Source organism: Centroberyx gerrardi, chromosome 24 (assembly GCF_048128805.1).
Source record: "Centroberyx gerrardi isolate f3 chromosome 24, fCenGer3.hap1.cur.20231027, whole genome shotgun sequence".
Taxonomy (NCBI): domain Eukaryota; kingdom Metazoa; phylum Chordata; class Actinopteri; order Beryciformes; family Berycidae; genus Centroberyx; species Centroberyx gerrardi.
Genome location: NC_136020.1, coordinates 23208278 through 23235970, shown reverse-complemented (window position 1 = coordinate 23235970; position 27693 = coordinate 23208278). Strand labels below are relative to the sequence as shown.

Genomic DNA, 27693 nt, shown 5'->3' with positions numbered 1-27693 from the left:
CTCCGTCCAGTTCGGTATCCTGTGTGCAGTTTACAGGATTTCTGGGTAGTGAAGTCCTCCAAATTCAAACAGTTACCTCCTGCTGCCACTTGGGGCCGCCAACGTGCAAAATTGCCTGGTGCTGCTTTAAATTACAGTCTGATTCTTTATTTCTGCTGTTTTTGGCGTAATTACATACAAAGTGATAATACAGCACCTGTTTACTACTGTATTACTTGAATCTGTTATGTAAATGTGAATGTCATGATAACCTACTGTACATTAGGGAATTAGCTTTATTTACACCAGTGTGAATAACATCAGTAATTAATAGGGATGGGACAATATATGGAAATTTAATTCAATATATCGCAATGCAAAAATGTGTCAGTCCATCTGGTGTGTCAGGAACATGAATGGTGATATCAGCTCCATGTTATTCTGCTGTCAGGAACATGAATGGTGATATCAGCTCCATGTTATTCTGCTGTCAGGAACATGAATGGTGATATCAGCTCCATGTTATTCTGCTGTCAGGAACATGAATGGTGATATCAGCTCCATGTTATTCTGCTGTAGTAATCACTAATGAGACTCTTGACCATCACAGTTTCACAAGCTCTCCATCCAAATTATATTATTGTCACTTTGTAACGACATTTTTAAATTGTTGTTTACATTCTAGCAGCCAATGGCATCGCTGGAAAGATTTGAGTCTCAGAAATAAACAGAATTCTGCACAGTCTGAACTTTTATTGATCACATCGTATCCTGGTTGTATTGAATCCTGAACCCCATATCGTGTATCGTATCGTGAGATAAGGATATCTTCCCATCTCTAGTAATTATCAAAATTTTTCCCATTAAAATTCACAAACCACAATGAAGAAAGACCAGGGTCAAAACTGATTCTTAACACACAGGAAATGTACTAAACATATTTATCACCTGGCTCCGCTGTGTGTCATCCGGCGTTACCAAAGCTGGTCTCTGTCCGCTGAAATCTTTCCGGCGGTCCGTGTTAAAGAAGAAGAAAAAAAGCAGACATACATTTTAGTTTCATAAAACGCAAAATTAACATCAGTACAGCAGCTGAGATGAAGAGCAGAGAAGTTTTCTTTTGATTTGAAGATTTTGGTGTTCAGTTTGATTTAAACGGATACTCTAACTCTATATAACTCTGCTATATCACTCTATAGATGAAGGACATTCTTCACAGCGACAAATATCAGAATATGAGAAATGATGAGAGTCTAAAACTGCAGAAAATGTGCAGTCAGATGTGTATCGGGCAGGCAAGACAAGAATAGAACTAATTTAAACTTATTTTTAATCAATTTAAAAGAAATGTACTTAATGAAAAACACCCCTCTTTTTGTTCCAATGAATTATTTCAATCTTGGCTCATGATCCCCCCCTCCAACTCATTCAGGCTATAGTGGATTATTCCACTTCTAATGTGATTTTGCCACTTCACTTCAAGCTCATTTCCCTTGCCACTGCATCAGAAGCTGAGACATAAGTAAAAAAAAAAAAAATAAGCAAAGCTACCCAAGTTTATACATAGAAAGGATGGATTAAAAAGCGAGAGAGTTGGGATTCAGGGGGGGCCCATCTTTGCCTTTGCCTAGGGCCCCCAAATCACTAAGTCCACCCCTGATATCGGGACAGTACAACAATATTTTTCCACGTATTTTTATTTTTGCAGCTTTCAAACTTATAAAGACATGCTAATGACCAAAGTCTTTTCCCATCCATCCTGACTTTCAGGCTCTGTGTAGGAACCCGGACCGCTACAAAAAAAAAATATATATATCCCATTCTGAGGTCCCGACAAATCCTGAATCAATATCCCCAGGCTCCAGGCTGCAGGCTCCAGGCAGGTGTGGTGCGGTGCGGGCAGTTTAAATAATTAAGCACATGGAGAGAGGCAGAACCGAAGTGTACGGCTCGTCATAACGGGGAAGGACGCGGCATCGTGTTACCACGTTAAAAGCAAGTAATTGGAGTGAGTAATTGGCCGGTTTGGCGCTCAGAGTGGCCTGGAAGTGCTAAGGAGACATGCCAGCACATTGATCACAGCCTCCTGGGGTCCGAGCGGCGGCTCAAGCATTAGCCGTTTTCAGGTTAATGGCAGCGCAGACGACTGTAACCGAAGACCTGCAGGGTTGCCCTTCAGCAGCTGAAGTGTGTAAGGTCAGCGCGCTCAACAGGTTTGAACATGTTAGTTGTTATCTGCGATGGTCGGGACTTCTGTCTTTCGTCTGTCCTTCATCACAAGCCTGTCTCAGAGGACTTTACAGAGAATAACCCTGACTAGATCTAACGGATCAACTATCTAGTCTACAGGACTAGAACAGAACGATGTAACACAAACTCAAGGAAGCAGAATAAATCTCTCCTGGTTCCAGACTCCTGAGTCTCATCCCGCCCACTCTTCAGATTCTGTGGAGCGATTCAGAGAGTCTGGTGTTTCCCTCGTCAACGGCTTGTTCTCACTCGGAGAAACAATCAAGCCAATCAGAGCCTTTGTGGGCGGGACTAAAGTTTGAACCGTTCGTGCGCCAATTTTTCATTGGTGTTTGAGCAGAATAGATTTGTTGAAATCACGTTCCTTAACCAAAATGGACGACATTCTTGGGTCAGTCGGTAAATGTCCGCTAACCATGGATGTAGAGGCTGACTGGCTGCAGCATCATGTGACTGAAGTGATGTCAGAGCGGCCGGATACGTTGGTCACTAGTGATTGGTTCAGACACGTCGGTCACTAGTGATCGGTTCAGATACGACGGTCACTAGTGATCGGTTCAGATACGACGGTCACTAGTGATCGGTTCAGATACGTTGGTCACTAGTGATTGGTTCAGACACGTCGGTCACTAGTGATCGGTTCAGATACGACGGTCACTAGTGATCGGTTCAGATACGACGGTCACTAGTGATTGGTTCGGGGAAAATCAACCCCCCCTCACACAGAAAACAGCTAACGAGGAGGAAATCTCAGCTGAGTAATGGAGTGGAACCAGATGGATTTCAGTCTGAACATCAGGCTGGAACAGAACTGCTGTAAAGTAAAAGTGCTGCAACAAGTTCAGACTCGCAGATGACACCATGCTGTGTAGTTCAGGAGTCAGACCTACCTTAGTGGTTTTGATCTTGTTCCCTGTAGCGCAGCTCCATCCTTTCAGGTCAGGAAGGACTTTGCACTCCTCTCCGTCGAGACACGGCTGCATCTGACACCACCACTTCTGCTCCACTATCGAGGCTGAGGAGGAGAAAACGTCTTTCAGGCTCCGTTCACACTGCAGGACTTCAGGCTCGATTCTCAATTCCTGCTCATATCTGAATTTTTTGAATGTTTCCAGTTACTTTCCACCTCTGCAGATCAGGATTGAAGAAATGCGACTTTGCTCTTCACACTGATTAGAAAACATCAGATCTGATGCCTTGTAATAAAAACACTAAATTTGAAAACAGTGTTTTCGTGTCGTTTGCGTTTCCGTCCACAGCGTTTCCAGGCCGTTTTCTAAACGTTTCCCACACTGATATGCAAAAAATATAGGAAAACGGTGAAATCTACCCTATTGGGCATGCGCAAGCCTCCGACCCATGACCTTTATGTCGTTACCATGGTTACCACTGTTTACTGAAGTGTTGTCATGGCTGCAGTAGCAGAGCCTTAAAGGGTAACTTCGGTATTTTTCAACCTGGACCCTATTTTCCCATCTTTTTGTGTCTAAGTGACTAAAGGGGACAACATTTTTTAAAATTGGTCCAGTATTGATCAGATTGTTATTATAAGTGTCTGACAACATTATGGAAAGGACCCTACAGAGAAATGAAACGTTTTTCTTTACCTTTCGCTTGATCCGGTCTGTGTGTAACTTCCTGCAACAACTCAACTCTTGCGAGACTTGAGCGAGACTTGGTTACACACAGACCGGAAGTTACAATACCGAAGTTACCCTTTTAATCACCAACAAGATGTCCAAATCACGTCAAAAGACGGACAAAAGCGAGACTGACTTCTTTGCCTGGACAGACGACGAAGTCGAGCTGCTTTTGAACGTAACGAACGACCACAAGACGCCAAAGACACAGAGAATATGTGTCTGACTCCCGCCTGAGATCACATGACAATCCCACGTCAGCGTTTTGGAAAAGCCCCGTTTTCCCCGTCCGCACTACAGCACGGAACCGCCGTTTTCAAATGTCTCCTCTGTGGAGAGCGTTTTCAGAAAGCTCCGTTTTCGGTGGTGTAAAACGCCGACTGAGTGTGGATGGAAGGCCAAAACGAAAAGCTTAGTGTGGAGAAGGCGGAGGAGGAAAACTGTGATTTGGATGCTCTCAGCTGCAGTGTGAACGGAGCCTCAGTCAGGCCAGCCGGTGAGAGACTAAAGTAAAGCTTGTGTTGTCCCACTGTGCTGCACGTGATTTAAATATGGCATATTACAGAGCGCATTATCCACGTTCCACACCGCATCCTCCTCCACCGGCATTAGTGTTCTTAGTAATGAAGAGGGAGGTTATTATGATCCGGTGCTTCTGGGTAGAATGGATCCTTTACGACACGAGGGAATCAATTTGCATCACACAGCTACGCTTATAGCGGCGGTGCGGTGTAAAGAGTGCATCGGGTCAACGGCGGGCAGATGGCGGCGGCGTAACGTCGGCTGTTAAAAAGCCACCAGGGTTCCTGCTCCTGAAATGAAACGGGGATATTGATAACCAAACACATTGAATGTGTATGGGGGCATTTCACTCAAAACTTAATGATGCTTTAAAAACACGAAGGCAACTCAGACTGAAAACAGCTGAGAGCAGAGAACAGATTTGAGCTTTTATTTTGAAATTGCAGCTGTAAAAATATCTGTAAATGTGCACTGCAAAAACTGACAGACTTGTTCAGTTATTTTCTCGTCTCCAGACTTATCAAGCTTATTTTGGGATTTTTTTTGTGAAATCATCTCACTGCACTTTTACCGGTTTCAACAAATGTGACTTTTTTTCCAGGAGAATGTAACTTGTTTCAGGACATTTTCTTGGTAAAACTGAAATTGTCTTGGAGAAAGTTTCTTATATCATATATCTTATATCATATTGGCATGAATCAAGTGAAATTTATTGAAATTGCAGTGAGAGAATTTGACTAAAAAATCATGAAATAAGCTGATAGGTCTGGAGACAAGAGAACATCACTGGTCATTTTTTACAGTGACTTTTAGCTTGAATCTAAAGAAGAGATTCACAAATGTGCAGAATTGTTTTTGTACATGCAATACATACTTTCAAATGTGTCACCATTTATTTGTGACGCATTTTTAGAAACTCTTCTTTCAAAACACACTGAACAAAAAATATAAATGCAACATGCAACAATTTTAAAGATTTTACTTTCGCTCAAAATCATTTGAGTGAAATTTTGGGCAAAGGAGAAATGCCCAGGGATGTAAACAAAGTTGTACAGAAAATTTGAGAAAAATAAGCTTTTTATGGAAAGTTAATTGTATATTTTAACTTATGAACCATGGGACCAAACCTTTACACGTTGCATTCATATTTTTGTTCAGTATATTTTCTGTAGCTTCATATTTCTAAATCACAAGCTGCAGTCTGCTCCATGTGTCCTCGGCTGTCTGCGGTCTGATCTATCAGGATATAAAGAGCAGATTGTCTCTCATAGACTGCAGCTGAAGGTATTCCCTGGTTGTAGAAGAAAGAATAATTAAAAGGTTAAGTGCTGATCATTTTTTTTCTGATTTCACCCGTGGAGCTTTAAACTGCAGCCGGCGGCTCGCAGCTCTAATTTGCAGAAAATGTCAATACTAAAATGTCAAGGAATAGGTCAAACCGGATCGGGTCCAGACTGTAGGCGGAAAGCCGCGCTTTTCACACCAAATTGAGGCGGCGGTTTCTGCCGAGTCGGGGGTCTGAAACATTAGCATGCTAAGTGACATTCTGGGTCACTGGCTTTACAGCCTGCAGTCGTTCACCTGTGATAAAAAAAAAAAATCCTTCAAGAGCCTCTTCAGAAGGAGAGGGATTTGACAGCCAACTCTCACTGCATGAATATAATAAAATATGGAAGATACTTCACTCTAATACGGTTATTTAATGAGGAAAATGGCTTAAAATCAGACAAATGATGTGTAACACAACAACAGAACAACTTAATGGAAAAAAACATCAAACTTCCAAATTTAATGAAAAAAGTCTAAAGTCTACATTTCCCTCAGCAGGTGAATCGATGCTCCTCATCTCTCACTCACTTCACTCCTCTGATCTGTCTGCAGTTTGCCTCCATTCACCCTCTATGAGAAGTGAATGACTGTGAGCCCAGAGCATGATGGGAAAGGCGGCGTGACACGATGATCTGTTGTGGAATCTGTTCACCGACGTGTTCGATGTCAGTTTTCAGTCTGTTTTCGTGGCTCGTTCAAACTCTACAAACTCGTCCAGCTGCATCTGATCTTGGTCAGTAGATTAAATCAGTGATTCTCAACCTTTTTCATATCAAGGACCCTAATCCAGTCCACATTAGAGCCACAGACCCCCATGTGATGAGATTTTGTCTCTCGGACCCAAATCTGAGAATATTTTTATTGTCAGATTTGATTTTGTCCAGAACTCCATGACTGTCTGTATTGTAGGTAGAGAGATAACAGAGAAACTATGATCAGAACAGTCATTCTTCTACATTCTCTAATTGTGTTCTTCTTCTTCTTCTTCTTGTAAATGAACAACAACAACTCATCAGTTTGCCTGGGATCCCCTGGAACCCCCTCAAGGACCCCTGATGGTCCCCGGACCCCACATTGAGAACCCCACTGTCTTATGGTTTTAATGGTGGTCAAGTGACAAATAACCCCCATGTTAAAACTAAGTGGAATATTGCTTTAAGTGAGGCAGTGTGTCTGCCTACAGTCGTATCGATGACCTCAGCAAAACTAAACCTCAAGATTTGTGGAAGGGAGTATCAGTAAAAAAGAGAGAGAAAGAGAGGGAGAGAGAGAGTGAGAGAGATAGAGAGAGAGAGAGAGAGAGAGAGGGGTACATACCGTCCACGCAGGACGGGGCGGCCCGGGTGGTGCCGGCCACCTGTCCCGGGAAGCAGGAGCACTTCACGGTCTGGGACCGCTCCTCGATCTTGTTCTTGTTGCAGCAGCGGTGCAGAGCCACGACCTCACAGGTGCCGGTCCGCACGTGATGCGCTGCGGGAAACCACAGAAGAAGAAGAAGAAGAAGATGAGAGGAGAGATGGGAGTCGTGGTTTTTATCCGGATCTCTTATAACAAGCTGCGGTCTTCATTAGATCTTTGGTATCTTTATTTATTATTTTAACTCTTTTCTTTGTGCCGTCTTCTCTTTCTTCTTAATTACATTTTATTGTTTTTTTTATCTCTAGTTGCTCCCCTTGTTTTGTTATTCCTTATTTAAACATTTTTTATTTTATCTGTAATTTTTCTCTGTCTTATTTGTTTGTAATTTATTGCTAAACTGTGAAGCACTTTCAGCTGCATTTTATGTATGAAAGGTGCTACACACATTATTATTAACTCTGCTGCCTTTTTTTAAGTTTATGAAGTATCACATGGCAGCTGACAAGTCATCTGAAATACGTGAACATCACAACAATATCTAGTATAAAAGGTAAACATCATCAGATAAGAAAAAAAAAAAAAAAGTCACAATAGATCAAAACATTGTGGGATAAAAAGACATTTCAGCACATGGCCACGTAATAAACAGCACTGAAATATGAGCAATACACACACACACACACACACACACACACACACAAACATACATACAGGAAATGGTAATAGTAAGCTGCTGTATCTCATCTGTCTCAATAAAGAAAAAAATAACTAAGAGCAGCAGGAATTCCTATTATAGGAATTCAGATTTTCCTCCGTTTATATCCATATATTCATTATAAAGTTTGATTTTGTTTAACAGAAGTCAAAAGACTGATATTCAGTGTCTTTAAATCTGACCGTTTCATGCCAAACAAATTAAAAATATTCAGAGTTTCCCCTCAGAGTTTTCTTGTCATCAGGGGGAAAAGCCTCTGAAACACTCAGAGCATCATGGGACACTAAAACTCTCCACTGAAACCAGACTGATGAGATCATTTTAGTGTCATCAGAGTGACATCACACCTGTTCAGTGGTAGAGAAACTCTGGGAGACGTTACTGCCTTTAGATGGAGAATTACTTTACAAACAAACATTGAACAATTAAATGAATAAATAAAATGTCACTGCAGGTTTTCCAGTAGCTTTCGGCCCCGTTGTCGGCCAATCAGAGTCCAGTATTGTGACTGTTCTGCCTCAGTCTCCAAATTCAACACTTTTTACATAAACTGCATTTATTTGCAAAACATCACGAAGAACATTATTCTCCTCCTAAAGCCATACTGTGTTTGAAACCCCCCCCCCAAAAAATATATATGGTACCTTTTTTTTTTTTTAAATAAATAATAACTCAGGTATGATCCGGTAATGATTGGAACTGAAACCGTTTGAGATTTCCCACAACCGGCAGCCTTTAAAAACTGTCAGATGTGTGTTGGGAAAGTGCAGCGCTGCAGAATCTGGAGCCGGTCTCCAGATCAGGCTCCGCTGTGTGAATTATTTAGGGACCGAGCCGCTCCATTCTCTTTTAATTGCATGTGACATTTTCATGAGGTGTCGTCCTGCACAGCCTCTCTGTGCTGCTGCCGCTGTAAACAGTAAATTTAAAACTACTGTGTGGAACCGGAGCTGTTCTGTGCTGAACCAGTTAATTACACTCAACACTTCACTGTGTTGTGATGGGAGACTGCAACACTTCAGCTGCCGGACGCACGCTGAGGGAAACGGCTTCTTCACCGGGATTAGTGTTCGAAAGCATTTTATCGAACACTGGGGAAAAAAGTTCTTTGGATTTACTTAAAATAAATCTCCAGAGTTTTATTTTGCGTCTTTCTGTCCATTCAAAGCTGTGTGTGTGGTGTCATGAACCAAAAACACTCTCAATCCATTTCTCCACGTTCATTTTCCAGCATCTCTCTGAGCCTTACCAAGAACAGGCCGTTTCTGTCGCCGTGTCTTTAAGGCTCATTAATATTAACGACCCTCCGTTCCGATCGGCTAACCGTTTCGAGAGCGAAACGTGAGACGCCGCGGCCCGGCGGCTACAGGTAGGGAAAACTCTCCGGTAATAAACGATGACGACCGCTCGACCGCTTTGAAAAAAACACTTTGTTAGTCTATTATTTCTTACAGAAATGATAATGAGCGAACCTTTGTGACGCCGCAAAGTTACGGAAGTCCAAACGGCTCGTTTAGAGGCTCGCTTTTCTAATATGGATTGTGTGGATTTAGTTTTGATGCTTTCACCATGTTTAGATACACATCCAACTCCTTTATCATCACAGAGGAGAGGGGAGTCCTGTTTACACCTTATGGGACCTTTTAAAAAATAGAACACAAATGATTTGCTTTGGATTGAATTAATTGTAATTGACTGCATACAGCGTAAAGAGTAGAAACATAGCTTCTTTGAGTAAATAACACATTATGATTTAGTAAAACTGACAACCAATCTTTCCCTGTTTTTTCAGTGAATCTGAATCCAGTATCGAATCTGTTTATTGAATCTGAATCCTTTCGAATCCCTTATCGAATCTTTTTAGGTAATTTATTTGGGCATAAATGGGCCGGTCTGTTAAAATTCAAGCTGTTTGGAGGATTATATACATGCCGAATTTAGCAGAAAATCCTACAGATTAGTAGTAAAGTCTGAAATTATATTTTCCAATGTGTGTTTTTTGCTGATAAGTAAGGAAAAACAAATTGTCAGATTTTTGAATGGACCTTGGTGCGGCTGGAGCCTTCAGCCCCGGCTGCTCCTGTGTTTCTGAACGCAGAAATCTGTTCACTGTGTTTCACTCTCTACCATCAGAACCTGCTGATATTTATTAGTCTCATTATGCTTCAGGAAAACAGAAATATTACATTTAACCTTTAAGAAATGTGATTTACATTTAATTAACACTTGTTTGGTCGCTGCATAATTCCATTTGTGTTACTTCATAGTTTTGACGTCTTTACTATTATTCTAAAATGTGGAAAATAGTAAAAATAAAAGTGTGTGTGTCCAAACTTTCGACTGGCAGTGTGTGTGAGTGGCATATGGAAAAGGACAAAAACCTAAAAGGAGGGGGAAGCTCCATTTTGATTCTACACCTGACTTGTGATGGAGTTCCTGCTCTCTCTCTCTCTCTCTCTCTCTCTCTCTCTCTCTCAGAGCTGATACAAGAGCAAATTAAAGAAAGTAGTAAAGTATGTCAACCACAGCAACTCTGCTGCACTACGGAGGCCCCTAAGGTCAAACCGTGCATAAAGGCTAACAGCTAAGCTAACTGTACCTACAGAGAAGTCTCACCGGTTACCAGTCTCACTCTGACAGATCTTCCTCCTGCTGAAGGTCACATGACCCACAATGATTATTATTATATTATAATCATTATTATTATAATCATTAAAACTGCAAACCCATGAAATGAAAAATAACTTGTTAGTAGGACTTAGTGTTCACCTGTTCACCAATACAGGCCAGGAAATGTGATTCCTACAAGTTTTATATATATATGAAAAAAAAATGCAGATTGACCTGACTAAGCCTAAAGGCGAGACGCTGTCTTTTCTTGTCTGCCAAGCTGAATATTTTTTATTTGAAACATGAAAAATAAATCTATCAAGATATCTTTTTTAGAGCGCGAATTTCCCTTTTTTTGATTGTTGAATTGCCTACTTGAAGCCTTGTTTTACGTACATTTTCTTACCCAGCATAACTTTCCCAGTCATTTACTATAAAACTTTTATATCAAAATGAACAGAGTGTCTCTTTCCGGTAAACAGCACATTTCACTTCATCCAATCAAATTTTGATAACCGCTGGAATTATCCCCCCCTGCTTCACCTAAAACTCTTCTCCCAGACAGGAGACAGAGAATATTCCTCCACAACCACTTCCTCCTCATCTCATTAATATTCAAATAAGCCCCTCCCACTGACGCTTCCCACGTTTAGGGCTGCAACTAACGATTATTTTCTCGATTAATCGATTAGTTGTTTGGTCTATAAAATGTCAGAAAATGGTGAAAAATGTCGATCAGTGTTTCCCAAAGCCCAAGATGACGTCCTCAAACGTCTTGTTTTGTCCACAACCCAAAGATATTCAGTTTACTGTCATAGAGGAGTAAAGAAACCAGAAAATATTCACATTTAAGAAGCTGGAATCAGAGAATTTTGACTTATTTTTCTTAAAAAAGTACTCAAACCGATTAATCGATTATCAAAACAGTTGGCGATTAACTTAATAGTTGACAACTAATCGATTAATCGATTCAGCTCTACCCACGTTAGCCTTCTGTTTCATTCAGAAATACGTCAAAACACGGAAGCAGATCATGCTCTCCATGACACTTCATGGCTCTTTAACCTGAATAAACGTTAAGGTCGTTAGCTAACCTTGTCATGTGACCAACAGGTGGAAATGTCCAGTCCAGTTCCTGCTGCTGGACCAGAATCCTTTACTGGAGGAGGAACCTGATCTGAACTGGATCCCTGTCACACTGCAAAAAAATCTCCATCTTAACAAGTCATTTAGTCTGTTATCGAGTGCTAAAATCAGAATTTTCTTAAAATAAGTGAAAAAATCTGCCAATGGCGTTAGATAATTTCACTTGTTTCCAACGCAAATCAACTTGTTTGAAGAATCAAGAGTCATTTTCTTGACAGCAGAGCAGTGATCTGTCTTATTCTGACTGGTTTCAACACACTGACTTGTTTCATTTGTAGAAAACTCCTGAAACAAGTGAAGCTGCAGTGGAAACCAGTGGAGTTATCTCTCCTCACTGCAGAATGTTTCTACTGGTTTAGGAAAAAGAAGATTTGAAGGCTGAATATGAGACTAAAGGACTCGTTAACTTGGATGATTTTTTTGCTGTGCAGCAACACAATCTGCTCATTTCACTAAAATGTTATGAGACTGTGTTGGTTTTTGCATTTATCCTCCAGATCCTTGTTCTCTCATCAGTAACTGCAGCTGTTTTCCAAGCCACATGTCAGAAACCTTCAGGCTGTAAAGAGTCTTCTCCCTCTTTATCAGCTTTTCAGGACAGTTCAATCCATCCTGAGAAGTCATTTGATCTGGTGTTGAGCCTCTTCAAATAAGTGAAACAAATCTGTCACTGGCAGCAGGATAAGTTCATTTGTTTTCGATGCAAATAAACTTTGTTCCGTGAATTTTCTGGAATCAATTTTTCTGAAACCAGTGAAGTGATCCACCTCGTTCTGCCTTGTTTTGGGGATCTTGACACTTTATTTGTTTCCAGAAATCCTGAGACAAATGAAACTGCACTGGAAAGCAGAGGAACTTTCTCACATCCAGCGGCAGAATCCTTCACTTCGCTCTAAGAAAACTAAGATTTTACAACCAAATGAGAGACCAAACGACTTCTTCAGATGGATATTTTGCTTTGTGTGCATAACGGCTGAGGCTGGAAAACATCGGGGTGAATTTGTGAGTTGAATGTGATTCGATTGTACAGCTTCAAATGAAAAGAGGAAGAGGAGAGGAAAAAATAATTTGTATTTCTAAAAGACTTAATGCCACCAAAAACTAATTAACAACCAGAACCCCGAGGCATTTCGCTTCGCCTGCAGTCAAACCAGGACAGACGATTATTTAGAGACGCTGCCAGGAACAAGCTAGAAAACAAAAAATACAATATTATTATTTCTATGTATTACTTGTTGTTATATTTAATATTTTAGATGTTTTGTTTTCTGCTTTGGTTGCTCTCTCACCAAATTTGCTCTTGTATCAGCTCAGAGAGAGAGAGAGAGAGAGAGAGAGAGAGAGAGAGAAATATAAAAACAGTCTAATTGCCTGCAGTTAGGGTCAAGATTTATCAGACTTAGATATACAAGATCTTGGCACACAGTATAAATGTTCCAGGCTTCATGTGAAAGAAGCTTTAGAAATAAAATGGCAAATAACAACTTCCCTGTAAACACTGACCGGCCTCCAGACAGACGAGTCAGGACATTTAGAGACGAGAGAAAAACACAAGCAGAAGAAAATGTTTAAGAAAATGTACAGAAACTTGAAAGTAATCCTTTACTGATTATTTATACGAAATTTGGATTTTCTGTATTAATATCAGTTGATTTATAAAATTTTTCTGATATATCAGCAATAATTACTGATGTATAAAAGAGAGACTACTAGGCAGATCACAGATTTTAGTTTTATAGTCTTTTATTCCTCTTCATCTCATTAATATTCAAATAAGCCCCTCCCACTGACACTTCCCACATTTAGGGCTGCAACTAACGATTATTTTCTCGATTAATCGATTAGTTGTTTGGTCTATAAAATGTCAGAAAATGGTGAAAAATGTCGATCAGTGTTTCCCAAAACCCAAGATGACGTCCTCAAACGTCTTGTTTTGTCCACAACCCAAAGATATTCAGTTTACTGTCATAGAGGAGTAAAGAAACCAGAAAATATTCACATTTAAGAAGCTGGAATCAGAGAATTTTGACTTATTTTTCTTAAAAAAGTACTCAAACCGATTAATCGATTATCAAAACAGTTGGCGATTAACTTAATAGTTGACAACTAATCGATTAATCGATTCAGCTCTACCCACGTTAGCCTTCTGTTTCATTCAGAAATACGTCAAAACACGGAAGCAGATCATGCTCTCCATGACGCTTCATGGCTCTCTGACCTGAAGCTAACCTGAACAAACTGTTTCAGCTGCTGAACTGAAGCGTTAGCGAACCTTGTCATGTGACCAACAGGTGGAAATGTCCCGTCCAGTTCCTGCTGCTGGACCAGAATCCTTTACTGGACGAGGAACCTGATCTGAACTGGATCCCTGTCACACTGCAAAAAAATCTCCATCTTATCGTCATTTGAGTCCTAAAACTGTAATTTACAAAACAAATAAGTGGAAAAATCTGCCAATGGCGTTAAATAAGAGAGAGAGAGAGAGAGAGAGAGAGAGAGAGACTCGGCAGTATAAGTGTTGAATAAACTGAAGATATCACAGGATATAAAAACAGTCTAATTGCCTGCAGTTAGGGTCAAGATTTATCAGACTTAGATATACAAGATCTTGGCACACGGTATAAATGTTCCAGGCTTCATGTGAAAGAAGCTTTAGAAATAAAATGGCAAATAACAACTTCCCTGTAAACACTGACCGGCCTCCAGACAGACGAGTCAGGACATTTAGAGACGAGAGAAAAACACAAGCAGAAATAATGTTTAAGAAAATGTACAGAAACTTGAAAGTAATCCTTTACTGATTACTTATACGAAATTTGGATTTTCTGTATTAATATCAGTTGATTTATACAATTCTTCTGATATATCAGCAATAATTACTGATGTATAAAAGAGAGACTACTAGGCAGATCACAGATTTTAGTTTTAGTTAAAATTCTCAGAGCTGCAGACAGAGATAATCTGATTGGTTGAGTTAAACCTCAGTGGGCGGAGCCAAAGAACCACAGATTTTTAGAGCGCAAGTTAGCTGGTAAACTTGAACGGTAAAGAAGGAACTCTGGTCAAAATATCCATAAAAATATAAACAGCAATGACTTAATTTTCCATTCCTTCATGACCATGGCATCATGACGTTGAAGGTCAGCAGCTAGCTAACTAGCTTACCTAGCTAGCTATAGGCTAGTATGGCTAGTTTGAACTTGAAGGTCAGCTAGCTAACTAGCTTACCTAGCTAGCTATAGGCTAGTATGTCTAGTTTGAACTTGAAGGTCAGCTAGCTAACTAGCTAACCTAGATAACTTAGTATGATAGATTGTATTTTTTCAGTTAGCAGCAGAGCGCTAGGCTTCATAATATTAGCTTCCTCCTCTCTTACCTCTTGTCTTTTTCACTGAGCTTCAGTCTGATGTTACTTAGCCAGAAAATCTGTGGCTCTTTGGCTCCGCCCACTGAGGTTTAACTCAACCAATCAGATTATTTCTGCCTCCAGAGCAGCTCTGACTCTGAGAAATCTTTAGCCCATGAGTTTGTTAGCTCAACAAAATAAAGTCAAACATTGCTTACTTACACAAAACACAATTTAGATACAAATCTAAGTAGCTGCACTACGATGCATTAAGTTCTGTGTCAGCAAATAATGTTTTACTTTGTTTTGCTAAGCTAGCCGACTCATAGGCCAACTGCAAAATGGCTGAAACACAACAGCCAAAAGACAACTTGCTGCTTAACAAACTGCACAGATGCTAACAGCACTGCTTAACATCAAGCCTTAACAACACTAACCTGCAGTTTAAACTCTACAAACACCAGAATCCTTCTGGAAAAGATCCTCAGCCACAGCCGGTTCTCCTCAAGCATCCTTTAATGTATTTTTTCTACTTTAAAAAAAATATATATCTTACCGTTCTTATTGGATATACTGTATTACATGCCAGTGATCATAAAACCAATCAAAAGCACTGATTCAGAGAAGCCCCACCCCCAGCAAGAGATGGATCTTATTGGCTGAGGACCCTTGAAAGTCTTTTATTTTTAGCTCATGTCCAAATGGAGAGAGACACATTCACCTTTGTATTTATTCCATTTTATTTTGATATTCATGTGCTGTCTCTTATACCAGGTAACAAACATACAGTCCTTTAGGTAGGGTGGGATTTGCCTCCACAGGAAGTTTTGCCCGGGGCCTCCAGCAGCTCGGAGCCGGCCCTGCTCACAGCGGCGGCTCTGATGTTTACAGTTTGATGACATTTCGATTTGTCAACAGACTGTTTTGAAAATGAAGACGCACACTGGAAGACTTCTCAAAATCCACATCCAATGAGCCGGAGCATCAATCATGTTGCCAAGAAAAGCAGCGCTGCCTGAAAACATCAAGCCTCCTCGACACGCCGAGTCAGAACAAGCTTCGGTTTGGAAGATCAACTGAATCAGCTGTTTCCTGTGAGTCTTCAGTGACAGGAGAAACACAGGTGATACGACGACTACAAAGGAAGCAGGTGATTTAACTAGAAGCAGACAACTATTCAGATGTATGGACACAACATCAACACTAACTGATCTCCAGCTGTAAGACGCAGAAAGCAGAACATGAAACGTCTTTTTCTGCCGCTTTAAAGAAAATGCGATGCAGCTTTCTGTTGCTGCTGCTGACGCTTCAAATCTCCAACCTGCAGTTTGTCATATAAGCTGCAAATTAGAGACAAATGAAAAACGTTCTCACATTTAGTGTGTTTTGATGATCTCTCCCTCCTCACTCTGACCTCTGAACTCTGACCCCAACAAGCACAGAGGAACACACAGGGAACGATCAACTGGTTTGGCAGTTTTTACCTGTTTTTCCTCAATTTAAAGAGGCGATTAGTGTGGTTTTAACTTACGGAAGCCCGTTGAGGACAATTCATTTTCTCATTATCTCGAGATACATTTTTGTTTTCCCGAGATAATGAGGAATATTATCTTGAGATATCAGGATAACAACAATTGTTTTCTGGAGATAATGAGATAATTTTCTGCTTGGAACCGACATCTTAAAGGAAAGCAGATTATTCAAAACCAAAATGTCGCAGTCGGCAGAGCTGTTAGCGTTCAGGGCTTCAGTCAGTCGGCAGCATCACGAGGAACAGTAAAAATGTATTAATTATCTCAGGAAAACAACGTTTCACTTTCTCGATAACGAGATAATTACTCTATACCCATTACTTTATTTCCAGATAATGAGGAAATTATGTTTATCTCAGGGAAAACAAAATGTGTTATCTCAAGATCATTACATAAATAACTCTCCAGAAAACAAAGAAAATGACATCAATATCACAGGAAAACGGAGTAAATAAAATGTATGAATATTGTCTTCAATGGGCTTCCGTATTAACTGCCACAGCACAAAATGACCATAATATCTGCCATTAGTTTATAGGCTGGCAGGTGATGAGATTTCTGGGTTTCCAACTCCCAACCCACTGGCATTTCAGGACATTTATATGACAAGACAAATATATTGAAGACGTATTTATGTAAACGTGAGGGACTCAGAGTCAGAGAGGCTCTATGGAAAAGCCAAGAAAGCGTTAAACATCTCAGCTGGTGTCAGTAACCAGGACATTTTTGGGAAGAAGTCGTCTCTCTTCCCTGAATCCTCTCTGCCAGATCCTCCTCCTCCTCCTCTCGCTCTGGACTGATCTTATCTTGAAATCTCCTTACTCTGATTTCTATTATTTCTTTTCCCAGCACTTTTCTGTTACATAATCATTCTCGGGTCACAGGAATACCAGGAATACTGGGAGGCACCGATCTGTTTTTTTTTTGAGGCTGATACCGATATGCATTTTTGTAAGAATCTTTGTACAACTGCAGCTGTAAAACAGGTTCAGCTTTTTTACAGGCCGATCTTAAGACCATTAAGTGGATTTTAAAGAAAAGACTGTGTTAGTTTTATTCTGTGACTGTTGTATTAAGTGACAAACTCCTAGAAAAAAATCACAAAAATGCCAATTCCACAAGTATACACATAAATATTGGCAGTAACAATAACATTGGACTGATACTGATATTGCCTTTTAACCCTTTGCAGCACAGAAGTTTATCTTTTCAAGGCTGGAAAACAGATTCCATGTGGTTTCTCTCTCTTGGTCTCATGGCAGGACAGGAAAATTACGTTTTCCATCCCGAATTCCAAAGTTTAGTCACGTTCATTATTTAATAGTCAAATTGCGTTAGAAAAGAACCTCCAGAATTTTGGCTAATGTTGCTGGTAGAGCAGGAGGATTTACCAACCACGGCCTAAATTTACCAGAATTGATTTTCCACGCTGATCCCATGATGTCTAAACAAAGAACAAGCACAGATCCTGTACAGACCCACGGTGTGTCTGTTCAATTCAATTCAGTTCAATTCTATGCACTGAAGCACTGCAACACGGTTATCAGCTAAATGACCTAATCCCACTAAAGTTAGTTATATACCACCAGGTAATACCTAATGTTACAGTTTGTATGGCAGCAAAAGACGAGTCATCAAATTACTGTTTCCATCCTGTTACTAACACAGGAGAGTGTGGAGAGTGGAATATTAAAGGATAAGGCTAAGGATAAGTTTTTAAATGCATGCACTGTCAACAAATCCTATGAAAACAACAAAATCAACAATGCGTTTGCTCTACTCCCGTTACTTTCTGACTTCCCACGTTCCCTTTTTATCCGTCAACCCGGAAGTCATTGGCTCCAATTGTAAGCTAAAAACCTTTAAATACAGCTCACAAAGACATAGTTTACATTTTAAGAATCGCTAACTGTTACCATGAAAAGTCAGGCTGTTGTAGTTATTACCAAATCAAATTCAAATGGGAACAAATTCTTCATTACGCCGGGGACTATTTTCTGTGCTACGGAACTACTTTCCTGAGATGGAAAGCGTGTTTACGGTCGGCTTATTAAGTTGTTTGAGGAAAAAGTCGTCCGGCCCGGTGCATCGTGATGATGAAATATGCTGCAGAGAGTTTTTTTAATACAATGCAGTTCTATGGCTGCTGGGACATGAGGCTGCACTGGGCACCGGCTACATGGACGAGACTTGTTAGCAAAACAAATTCATTGCTGATTTTGTTATTTTCATAGGATTTGTTGACGTTAAGAAATGCATTAAAAAACACCAGCCTGATCCTTTAAGTTTCACTTTAGTTTTCAGTAGATTGAGTAAAATGCTGCTGGTCTGTGCGTCTCCACATGACAAACATGATGTGACGTCACATCAATTCAGATCAGTTTCTATACATGGACTAGTTTTGATTCTGTGCCTCTGTATGGGAAACACTGCATCTCTCGGAGCGAAAGACGCCCTCTAGAGGCCGTCTCATGAAGCGCATCGTCTCATGACTGACTGACTGCCTGACCTGAATCTGCCTTGTGACGCCCTGTGATTGTGATTCCTCCTGGTCTAGACAGCCATGAGAAGGTCAGATTAGGACCATAAAGGGTTTTAATTAAAGCTGATATCAGACCGATACTGACAGACTGCAGTATATCAGTGAGTCTCTGCTCCGACCCGCACACTCCTCCCTCCTCGTTGCTTGTAATGTCGGTGATCTAGAAACTGAAGCTCATTCTGCTGTTGCAACTCACTGTAAGACAGATAAGTGGATCAGAGACGTCACATGTAAAATTTACAAAGGTTGACGGTGGTGGAGATACAGAGTTAAAAGGCAGTGAAGTGAAAAAGATCACAGCTGATCCAGATCAAGACTTCTGACCCGAAGCACCTCAAGCACCAAGCTGAGAGAAATCCTTTGAAACTGGAGTGTCATTCTGAAGTTTTCCATGTCATTAAAGGGGCGGTCCACCCAGTTCAAAATGTTAAAGTCCCATATTCTGCACTCGTTTTATTTTGTGTCTTTCTGTCCATTCAAAGCTGTGTGTGTGGTGTCATGAACCAAAAACACTCTCAATCCATTTCTCCACGTTCATTTTCCAGCATCTCTCTGAGCCTTACCAAGAACAGGCCGTTTCTGTCTCCGTGTCTTTAAGGCTCATTAATATTAACGACCCTCCGTTCCGATTGGCTGACCGTTTCCAGAGTGAAACGTGAGACGCCGCGGCCCGGCGGCTACAGGTAGGGAAAACTCTCCGGTAATAAACGATGACGACCGCTCGACCGCTTTGAAAAAAACACTTTGTTAGTCTATTATTTCTTACAGAAATGATAATGAGCGAACCTTTGTGACGCCACAAAGTTACGGAAGTCCAAGCGGCTCGTTTAGAGGCTCGCTTTTCTAATATGGATTGTGTGGATTTAGTTTTGATACTTTCACCATGTTTAGATACACATCCAACTCCTTTATCATCACAGAGGAGAGGGAGTCCTGCTTTACACCAGATGGGACCTTTAATGTTCTTCTTTAGTCTCACTCTTGAGTTCTGTGTTCATCATCCACCAACATTCAATAACTGTAATAAATGGAGCTTTTGGCGGCTGCATTTTCTATAGTGATACAGTTCAAAAGACTAAATTTCGTGGCTCAGATCTGATGTTTTTATAATCGGTGTGAAGAGCAAAAAGCTGCATGGAGACGCATTTTTTTGCGATCTGGACCCCAATATGAGCAACAAAATCAGATCCTGAGACCTGCAACCTAATTTGAGTTTGAACCCTCAAATCGGAATCTGTCAGCACTTCTCTCTGCTCTTATGTGTTTTTATTCTTCTTGCATTTTTTATTTCTTGACTTGTTTTATTCTTTGCACTTTTATTCTTGTCTCTTATAACCAATTTCTGTAAAGCACTTTGGGTCAAACTTGTTTTGTTTTTTAAAGCGCTATAGATATATATATAAATAAACTTGAACTTGAGCATTGCCAAGGAAATCTTCCATCATTCACACAACAATTGCCACGGCAGCTTGTCTGAGCAGCGTTGGCGTGAAAGACGAGAAACAACAACAGAGAGAAAGAAATAGACGACTTGATTGGTATTGGGGAGACGCTTCAATTCAGTCAGATCTTAAAGGCAAACACTGTAACTGAAATGCATTGGAGACAAAATATGATGTACTTTGTTATTCTTATTCTGCGTACGCGCGTCTTTCCAACATGTCAGTTCATATTGGTTTCAGATATGAGTTTCATCCTAATACAGATATGAAGAGTCGTCCAAAAAAGTCAGATATGAGCAGAAACTTAAACTCTTGACTATGTTGCACACGGATATTACGTTCCTCTGGAATATCTCCATGGACTCATCTGAATCTGCATTTATTATTTGCATTTATTTGCACTTTTCTTTTATTACCTTCCTGTAATTGCTGCTGTGGCACCAGAATTTCCCCAAGGGGATCAATAAAATGCTATCTTATCTTATCTTATATCTTATCTTATCTAAATTGAGCAGTGATCCTGAAGTCGTGCAGTGTGAGCGGAGCCTGGCAGCAGCTCTTCAGCAGTGTGGCTCCTCTCTTCATGCTCAGTATCAAGCTGCACTTCTGTTAGCAGATGTAATGTCTCCATTCAGCAGACGCTTTTAACCAAAGTGCCGAGTCTTTCCTCCGAAACGACTCGTCTGAGAGGACAGAAAACGCTGCTGACTCATCATTCACAAGAGTGGAAGTAACTAATTACATTTACTCACATTACTGTAATTCAGTCGCTTTTTTTTTGGGCACTTGTACTTTTTTGAGTATTTTACTGGGACAGCCAGTAAAAGGTTTGCCTCTCTCTCTCTCTCTCTCTCTCTCTCTCTCTCTCTCTCTCTCTCTCTCTCTCTCTCTCTCTCTCTCTCTCTCTCTCTCTCTCTCTCTCTCTCTCTCTCTCTCTCTCTCTCTCTCACCCAGCAGCTCTCTCTGAACTGTATCATTGTAGAAAATGCAGCAGGATAATTTTTTGAACCATCAAACGTTATTCTCTGCTCTTTAAAAGTTGTGTTGATTATTTTTGCCTCGTTTTATTTTCTTTTGAGATTTGCAAGAAGAGATTAGTCTTTGTCACACTGCTTTTCACTGTAAGCGGATGTTTACAACAAAAACTTGCAGAACAATGAAACAAAATCAACCGCACACCCAAAAACGACAGAAAGAGAAGTCTGCTATCTGCACACTTCTGTCAGAGGCAAAAGTATTATTTATTTATTCAGCGAAGCTTTCGGTGGATGGACCTTCATCAGAGCGCTGAAGGTCAGAAACGCTCAAATCTCGGTGGATGAAAATTAAAATTAAAATTATTAACTGGGTTGACCTTCCCTTTAAGGTGTAGCGCAATCCTTCAGCCAGAGCCACAAATCAGAAATGAAAATATAAACAGTATAATAGTAAAATACTGAGCATGTGCATTGTGTTTAAAAACAGATGATGCAGAGTCTCTAAGTTTTATTACAAAGTGCAGAAAGTGAAAAGTACAGTGCAGCACGAGGGACAATCTTCAATGTTTATAATGAAAGAACACGAACCAGGAACCATTTATGGGAGATTACATCAGATGCTGAGGTCAAAGGTCAACTCTGTGTGCTGAAAACACTGAAAACAGAAAACTGAACTCTCTGCCTGCATCTGAGCACCTTAACTCAGCTTTTAATTAACTTTGCCTTTTACCCTTCACACTGTTTTTCTTCTTTTTTAATATTTGAATCTTCAACAACTTTCAACATCAGAAATCACAGATAAACCTTCTGTAAAGCACTTTGACTCACTTTTCTGTTTTATTATTATCCTTAACTATTTTATGTCTTTCTTTCTTTTTTAATGCCTTTTTTTACGAGACAAATTACTGTTTCAATTTCTGTCTTGCTTTTGCATTTTTGATTTTGCTTGTAATTGTTTTAATCCATTTATTTTATGTAAAGCACTTTGAGTTGCATTCTATGTATGAATGGTGATATAAAAATACATTTATTATTATTATTACACCTAAAAACACTAAACCTGGACATTAAATAAGGCTCTGTGAATTTCATTTAAGAAAGCAAAACTTGACAGTGCAAATGTCTTTATTTTCCAATTAATTTCTCAACCTTTATTTCATTTTTGAATGTACAAATCTAAATGATTCAGAAGAATCCAGACTGATTAAAAGTTCAAAAGTGAATCCAAAAGTCATTACAGTCACACAGTATTGTCAGAGTATAAAGAATAAATACAGATACAAAAAACATACATAGTTTATTTTTTGTATCTGTATTTATTCTTTATTCTTCTAATTTTTCTTATGTATTTGGATTTGTGCTTTGTCCTGTGTGTCTTGTCTTGCTGCTGAAACAATTTGAAGTTTCTATCTATCCATCTCTTGTGTGGAGTTGCAGGTAATGTGATGTAAACATGTCAGATTTTAGGCGAGCTGAGGCTTTCTAAGTGTTTGTTGTAAACATCGACTCAGTGAACAGCAGCGGGACGGAGACTCTTCAGCCCGCAGAGTCTCTGACTGACAACACCGCAAAGACAAATCTCTTCTTACAAATCTCAAAATAAAATAAAGCGAGGCGACAGGATCAACCTGCTGTCAGAGAGCAGAAAGCAGCGTCTGATGGTTCGGCGGCGATCCGTCTCCGCTGATAGAAAGCAGTAATTTAAAGAAGTGAAAGCTCATCTGTGCATCAGAAAATCAATTTGTCTCCTCGCTGAAATGAACCAAATATACTCCACTTTTTCCAGGGTGTGGGCTTAGTTTTCCTTTCCTCGTGTTATTCTCTGGGAAGAATTACAGTTTCTCTATTTTGGACGTGTTCTGGCTTCATTTCATCCCCTGAATGATAACAGGTTTACAGCAACAGAAATAACACCCGGGGGAAATTAGGGGGCTGCTGCGGCTATCAGAGAGAAATTGAATGCGTGTGAGATTATTCTGATCCAGTTCCCGCTGAAATGATGAGCGCCTCGAGTGAGGATCGCTGCCAATCAAAAGCCGCGCGCGCGGAAACCGGCAAACTCCTGTCTAATTGGTCAACAAAACGAAGAGAGGTTTACGTTTTCTATCATGTCTGCAAATGGACGTCCCGTCCGCCGCGGCGCGGCACCAATTACCCGAGGCTGTGTATTGTCAGCGGGGCTCCCGCTGATGAAACATGTGGGTTGCCCAACACTTGTAATGTTGCTGAGTTGCCATAATTGATCTCGGTGGGTTTGCCAGTGACGAACGGACAACACAGTTAATGAGGCGGGGAGACGAAGCAGCTGCAGCAGCGGATACTCTGTGACGCTTCAGACGAGAGGAGCTTCACTACAAACAGCTTCATGCTTTCATCCTGCATCGCTCCTGCAGACTATTCTTACTTTAATGTATGTTCATATTGAGAATGATCACCGATTGATTGATTGATTGATTGATTTATTGGGTACAAACAGCAGTACAACCCAGAGGAAAGCACGTAAAAGCAACTTCAACACTTGTTCCCGACGTCGTCCTCGATGGTCTACAACGTCAGAACAAAACAAAACTCAAAACTAGAAACTGTGCTCAGTAGAGACAGACGTCCTCCATGTCTGACAACACCCTGCAAGGAACTTCTGCACCTTTTGGTGATAAGCCACGCCCCCTTTTGGCCAATCGACATGAAAGGTTAATCAGCTCTTCCTTGGCCCATAACCAACCTTCATACCAAGTTTTGTGCAAATCCGTGCCAAACTGTTTGAGATATCCTGCTAACAGACGGACGGACGTACGGACAAACACACAGACGCAGGTGAAAACAAAAAAGCATACTACATGGTGCAGCTACAAAGTCACCAGACACAACAACAACAACAACAACAACAAGCTCAACAAGCTCAATTTTTCACCAGCATCGGCCGTCGACAGCCGATCAGATTTCAGCGCTTCCTTGTCTCCCTACTGATGTGATTTAGCTTCATGAACAACAGTTCAACATGGAGGAGAAGCTGATTCCAGCCGTCCAAAGCTTCAGTTCTCTACAACTTTAATATGAAAGACGACAGGAACAAACGTGGAGAACAGTTTCATCCCAGTCTAGTCTTGTTTATCGCCCTTTATCACAGTCAAGTCTCAAAGGGTTTTACATACCATCATATACATGTCATATACCATACAACATCATCATACATCATATACTATATCATATACACCGTAATACACAGAACCACCTAAGGGCAATTTAGAGTCTTCAGTTCACCTGTTTCTCATCCATCGTCGGGTCGATGGGAAACTCTCAAGTAATTTTATTGAGTTTTTTCTGTTATTTGCGACCTAATTGGCACTTGCTATCTAGCTATGTCATAAAAACGATGTAACGTTATGAAAGGAAAGACCAAAGCAGTGAAAAATACATGATTTATATAAATACATAGCTTATTTCTCTTGGTCAAAAACTTTGTAGCTACAGATCGCTACATAGATGTAATCTGAGCCTCTGGCCCCGCCCACAACCTGTCAGAACAGAGCGACACGTCAACCGAGTCACTCGCAGTGTGAACCAATAAAACAGTAGAACCAAGTTAATCTACTATGAGACAAAACTCTAATGCCTGTCAACCAGCAAGTTACCAGACCTTTCCATGAAGGGAAACACATTTTCACAATATGATATTATGGTAAAGTAAAAATTCATGTTAAAACAGCTTTGGAAACTGTTTTGAACTGAAATCAGAAAAATATTTAGATTCTCATTTCACAAAACGATGCACACAGCAGCAGTGGAGGACAACACAAGGGAGACACTGCAGAAGCAAACAGAGCTGTGACCAAGTCAACTTCACTCGAGTCCCAAGTCAGTCTCAAGTCTTGAGGCACAAGTCTCAAGTCAAGTCTCAAGTCTAAATGTAGATTACCAAATTAAGTCCATGTCATTAATGTCAAGTCTCAAGTCTAAATGTAGAACAGCAAGTCAAGTCAGAACAAATCAAGAGTCCAGTATCAATTTAATATCTTAAAGAAAACTAAATATCTAGGACTTTTCAATGCAATATGGTTTTAATAGGATAAAAACTTGGTAAGAGCATCATGAGTTTGATTTCTATAATCAGTTTCAACTTCAATAAATTCAATCATTCCATACAAATTCAGAAAACAGAATTTAAATTCAGTCGTCTGCCGGAACAAATCTCATCACTTTCAATCTAAGTCATTTACACAAACACAAGATCTCAAGTCAAGACTTTAGAAACCTTTTCAAGTCATCAAAGTACAAGTCAGAGTCAAGTCCCAAGTCACCAGAACCCAAGTCAAGTCAAGTCTCAAGTCTTCTCTTCATGCAAGTCTCAAGCAATTAAAACTGTGACTGGAGTCCAAGTCATGTGACTCGAGTCCAAGTCGTGTGTGACTCACCTCTAGAAGCTTCTGTTGGTATGGTCATCTCCCACAGACTGATCAGAAACACCATTAGTAGTAGAGCCCCTTTGCTTCCGATCTGTGTGTACCGCTCACTCATCCTGCCACAAGGAGAGAGGAGCGTTACCAAGAGCAACCGAGTCTTTACTGGACTCAGTTCATTACAGCAGTGTTATTAATCGAGTTCAAGCTCACAAAAGCGTTGTAGAATGTTAAAGATGCTAGCTGCAGCATTTTAACATCAATACATCATCACCACATTCATTTTGAGACTTTAGTGTAATTACTGTAAACAAACCAGAGCATCAGTGGTCAGCCTGTCAGCCTCTATCAGCCTCTACTCTGCATCCTCCATAGTTTCTCCACCTGGTGGATCTGGAGGGAAATCTGCTGGATCGCTTTACGGCACAAAACAGGAAGAGGTTCTGTTCTTCCAGAGCAAACGGAGCTAAAGCTGAAAGAGTTTCTGGCAGCAGATGGTGGAAGGAGGGAAAGGAAGATGGAGAAATCACTTCCAACATGTTGATACTCTTCAGGGAGGGGGGGGGGGGGCGGGGGGGGGCGGGAAGCAACGGGGCTGATGGGAAATGTAGTCTTAATGTGGAGAAACACTAGAACTAACAATACTACTGGAGTGAGATAGAGGAGAACAATCAGCTCCAACATTGACTCTCTGGTTTATAGTCATTAGACCAAGATATCACAAGTAATTTGACAATGATATATTGAGGTATGAAAATGCAACATAGCACCTTTAAATCTGCGCCAAACCTCACTAATTATCTTCCCATAATGCCGGTGACCTTTATCTCTTTCTTTCTTTGCTCTTTGTATAAATTAAGGCTGCGTTCAACAGCCATCATGTTCTGATCGGTTTCTCTGAGCTCTGCAGTGTTTCCTCCTCCAGTTCAGTTGGTTTGTCCAGGTGAGAACGATGACCTTTGACCTCTGGTGGCACCAAATAACGGCAGCGAGAGTCTCAGTCCTCTAACAAGAAAACTGCGGTGCGGTTCGTTAATCCGACCGACCACAGGAAACCACCAAGGGATTATGCAAGGGATTATGGGTAGAAGGAGACGGAAAGCCTAGCAGAACAAAATGAAGTCTGGACTGATGCTCATATTCAGCTGTTTCTTCATGTGTTCTGAACTGGTATGAACACCACAGAAGAAGAGACAGACAAGTCCATCATGTTGGATAAAGTTACAGGAAGTCTAGTCTCTAACCAAAACTCTGTCCAATAAACAAGCTGCTTGTGAGTCATGTGACTTTTGTTTAATTGGTCAGTGTCAGTAAGTAAAGCTTTATTTATAAAGCACTTTTTAAAACACTCTGTTACAAAGTGCTTCACATAGCAGAAAAGTGGCAGAGGAAACAAAAACAATAAAAAGCAAGTTAAACCAAAAAAACACATTTAAACAAAATAGACATAAAAACAAAGATAAAACTTGATAAAGAGGCCAGCCTATAAAAAATCCATTAAATACAAACAAAGAAAATCAGCAGATCTAACAAACTGAGGGAGTCTTGAGCTGGAGCGGTAAAAACATGGTCGCCTTTTGATTTAAAGGATAAGGCTGGTGTTTTTTAATGCATTTCTTACCGTCAACAAATCCTATGAAAATAACAAAATCAGCAATGAATTTGTTTTGCCAACAAGTCTCGTCCATGTAGCCGGTGCCGGCTGTAAACACGCTTTCCATCTCAGGATAGTTCCGTAGCACAGAAAATAGTCCCCGGCGTAATGAAGAATTTGTTCCCATTTGAATTTGATTTGGTAATAACTACAACAGCCTGACTTTTCATGGTAACAGTTAGCGATTTTTAAAATGTAAACTATGTCTTTGTGAGCTGTATTTAAAGGTTTTTAGCTTACAATTGGAGCCAAT

The 27693-nt window shown here is 40.4% G+C and overlaps 1 protein-coding gene across 1 annotated transcript; it reads right to left on the bottom strand.

Annotated features, from left to right (window-relative positions):
- Positions 1 to 953: 953 nt before the first annotated feature.
- Positions 954 to 25904, bottom strand: LOC139912720 (chemokine-like protein TAFA-2). Its single transcript, XM_071900594.1, has 4 exons — positions 25802 to 25904; positions 7038 to 7190; positions 3120 to 3244; positions 954 to 983 (listed from the first exon to the last, which is right to left on the bottom strand). Exons 1-4 carry the CDS (start codon positions 25902 to 25904, stop codon positions 954 to 956), a joined length of 411 nt encoding a protein of 136 aa, XP_071756695.1.
- Positions 25905 to 27693: the final 1789 nt, after the last annotated feature.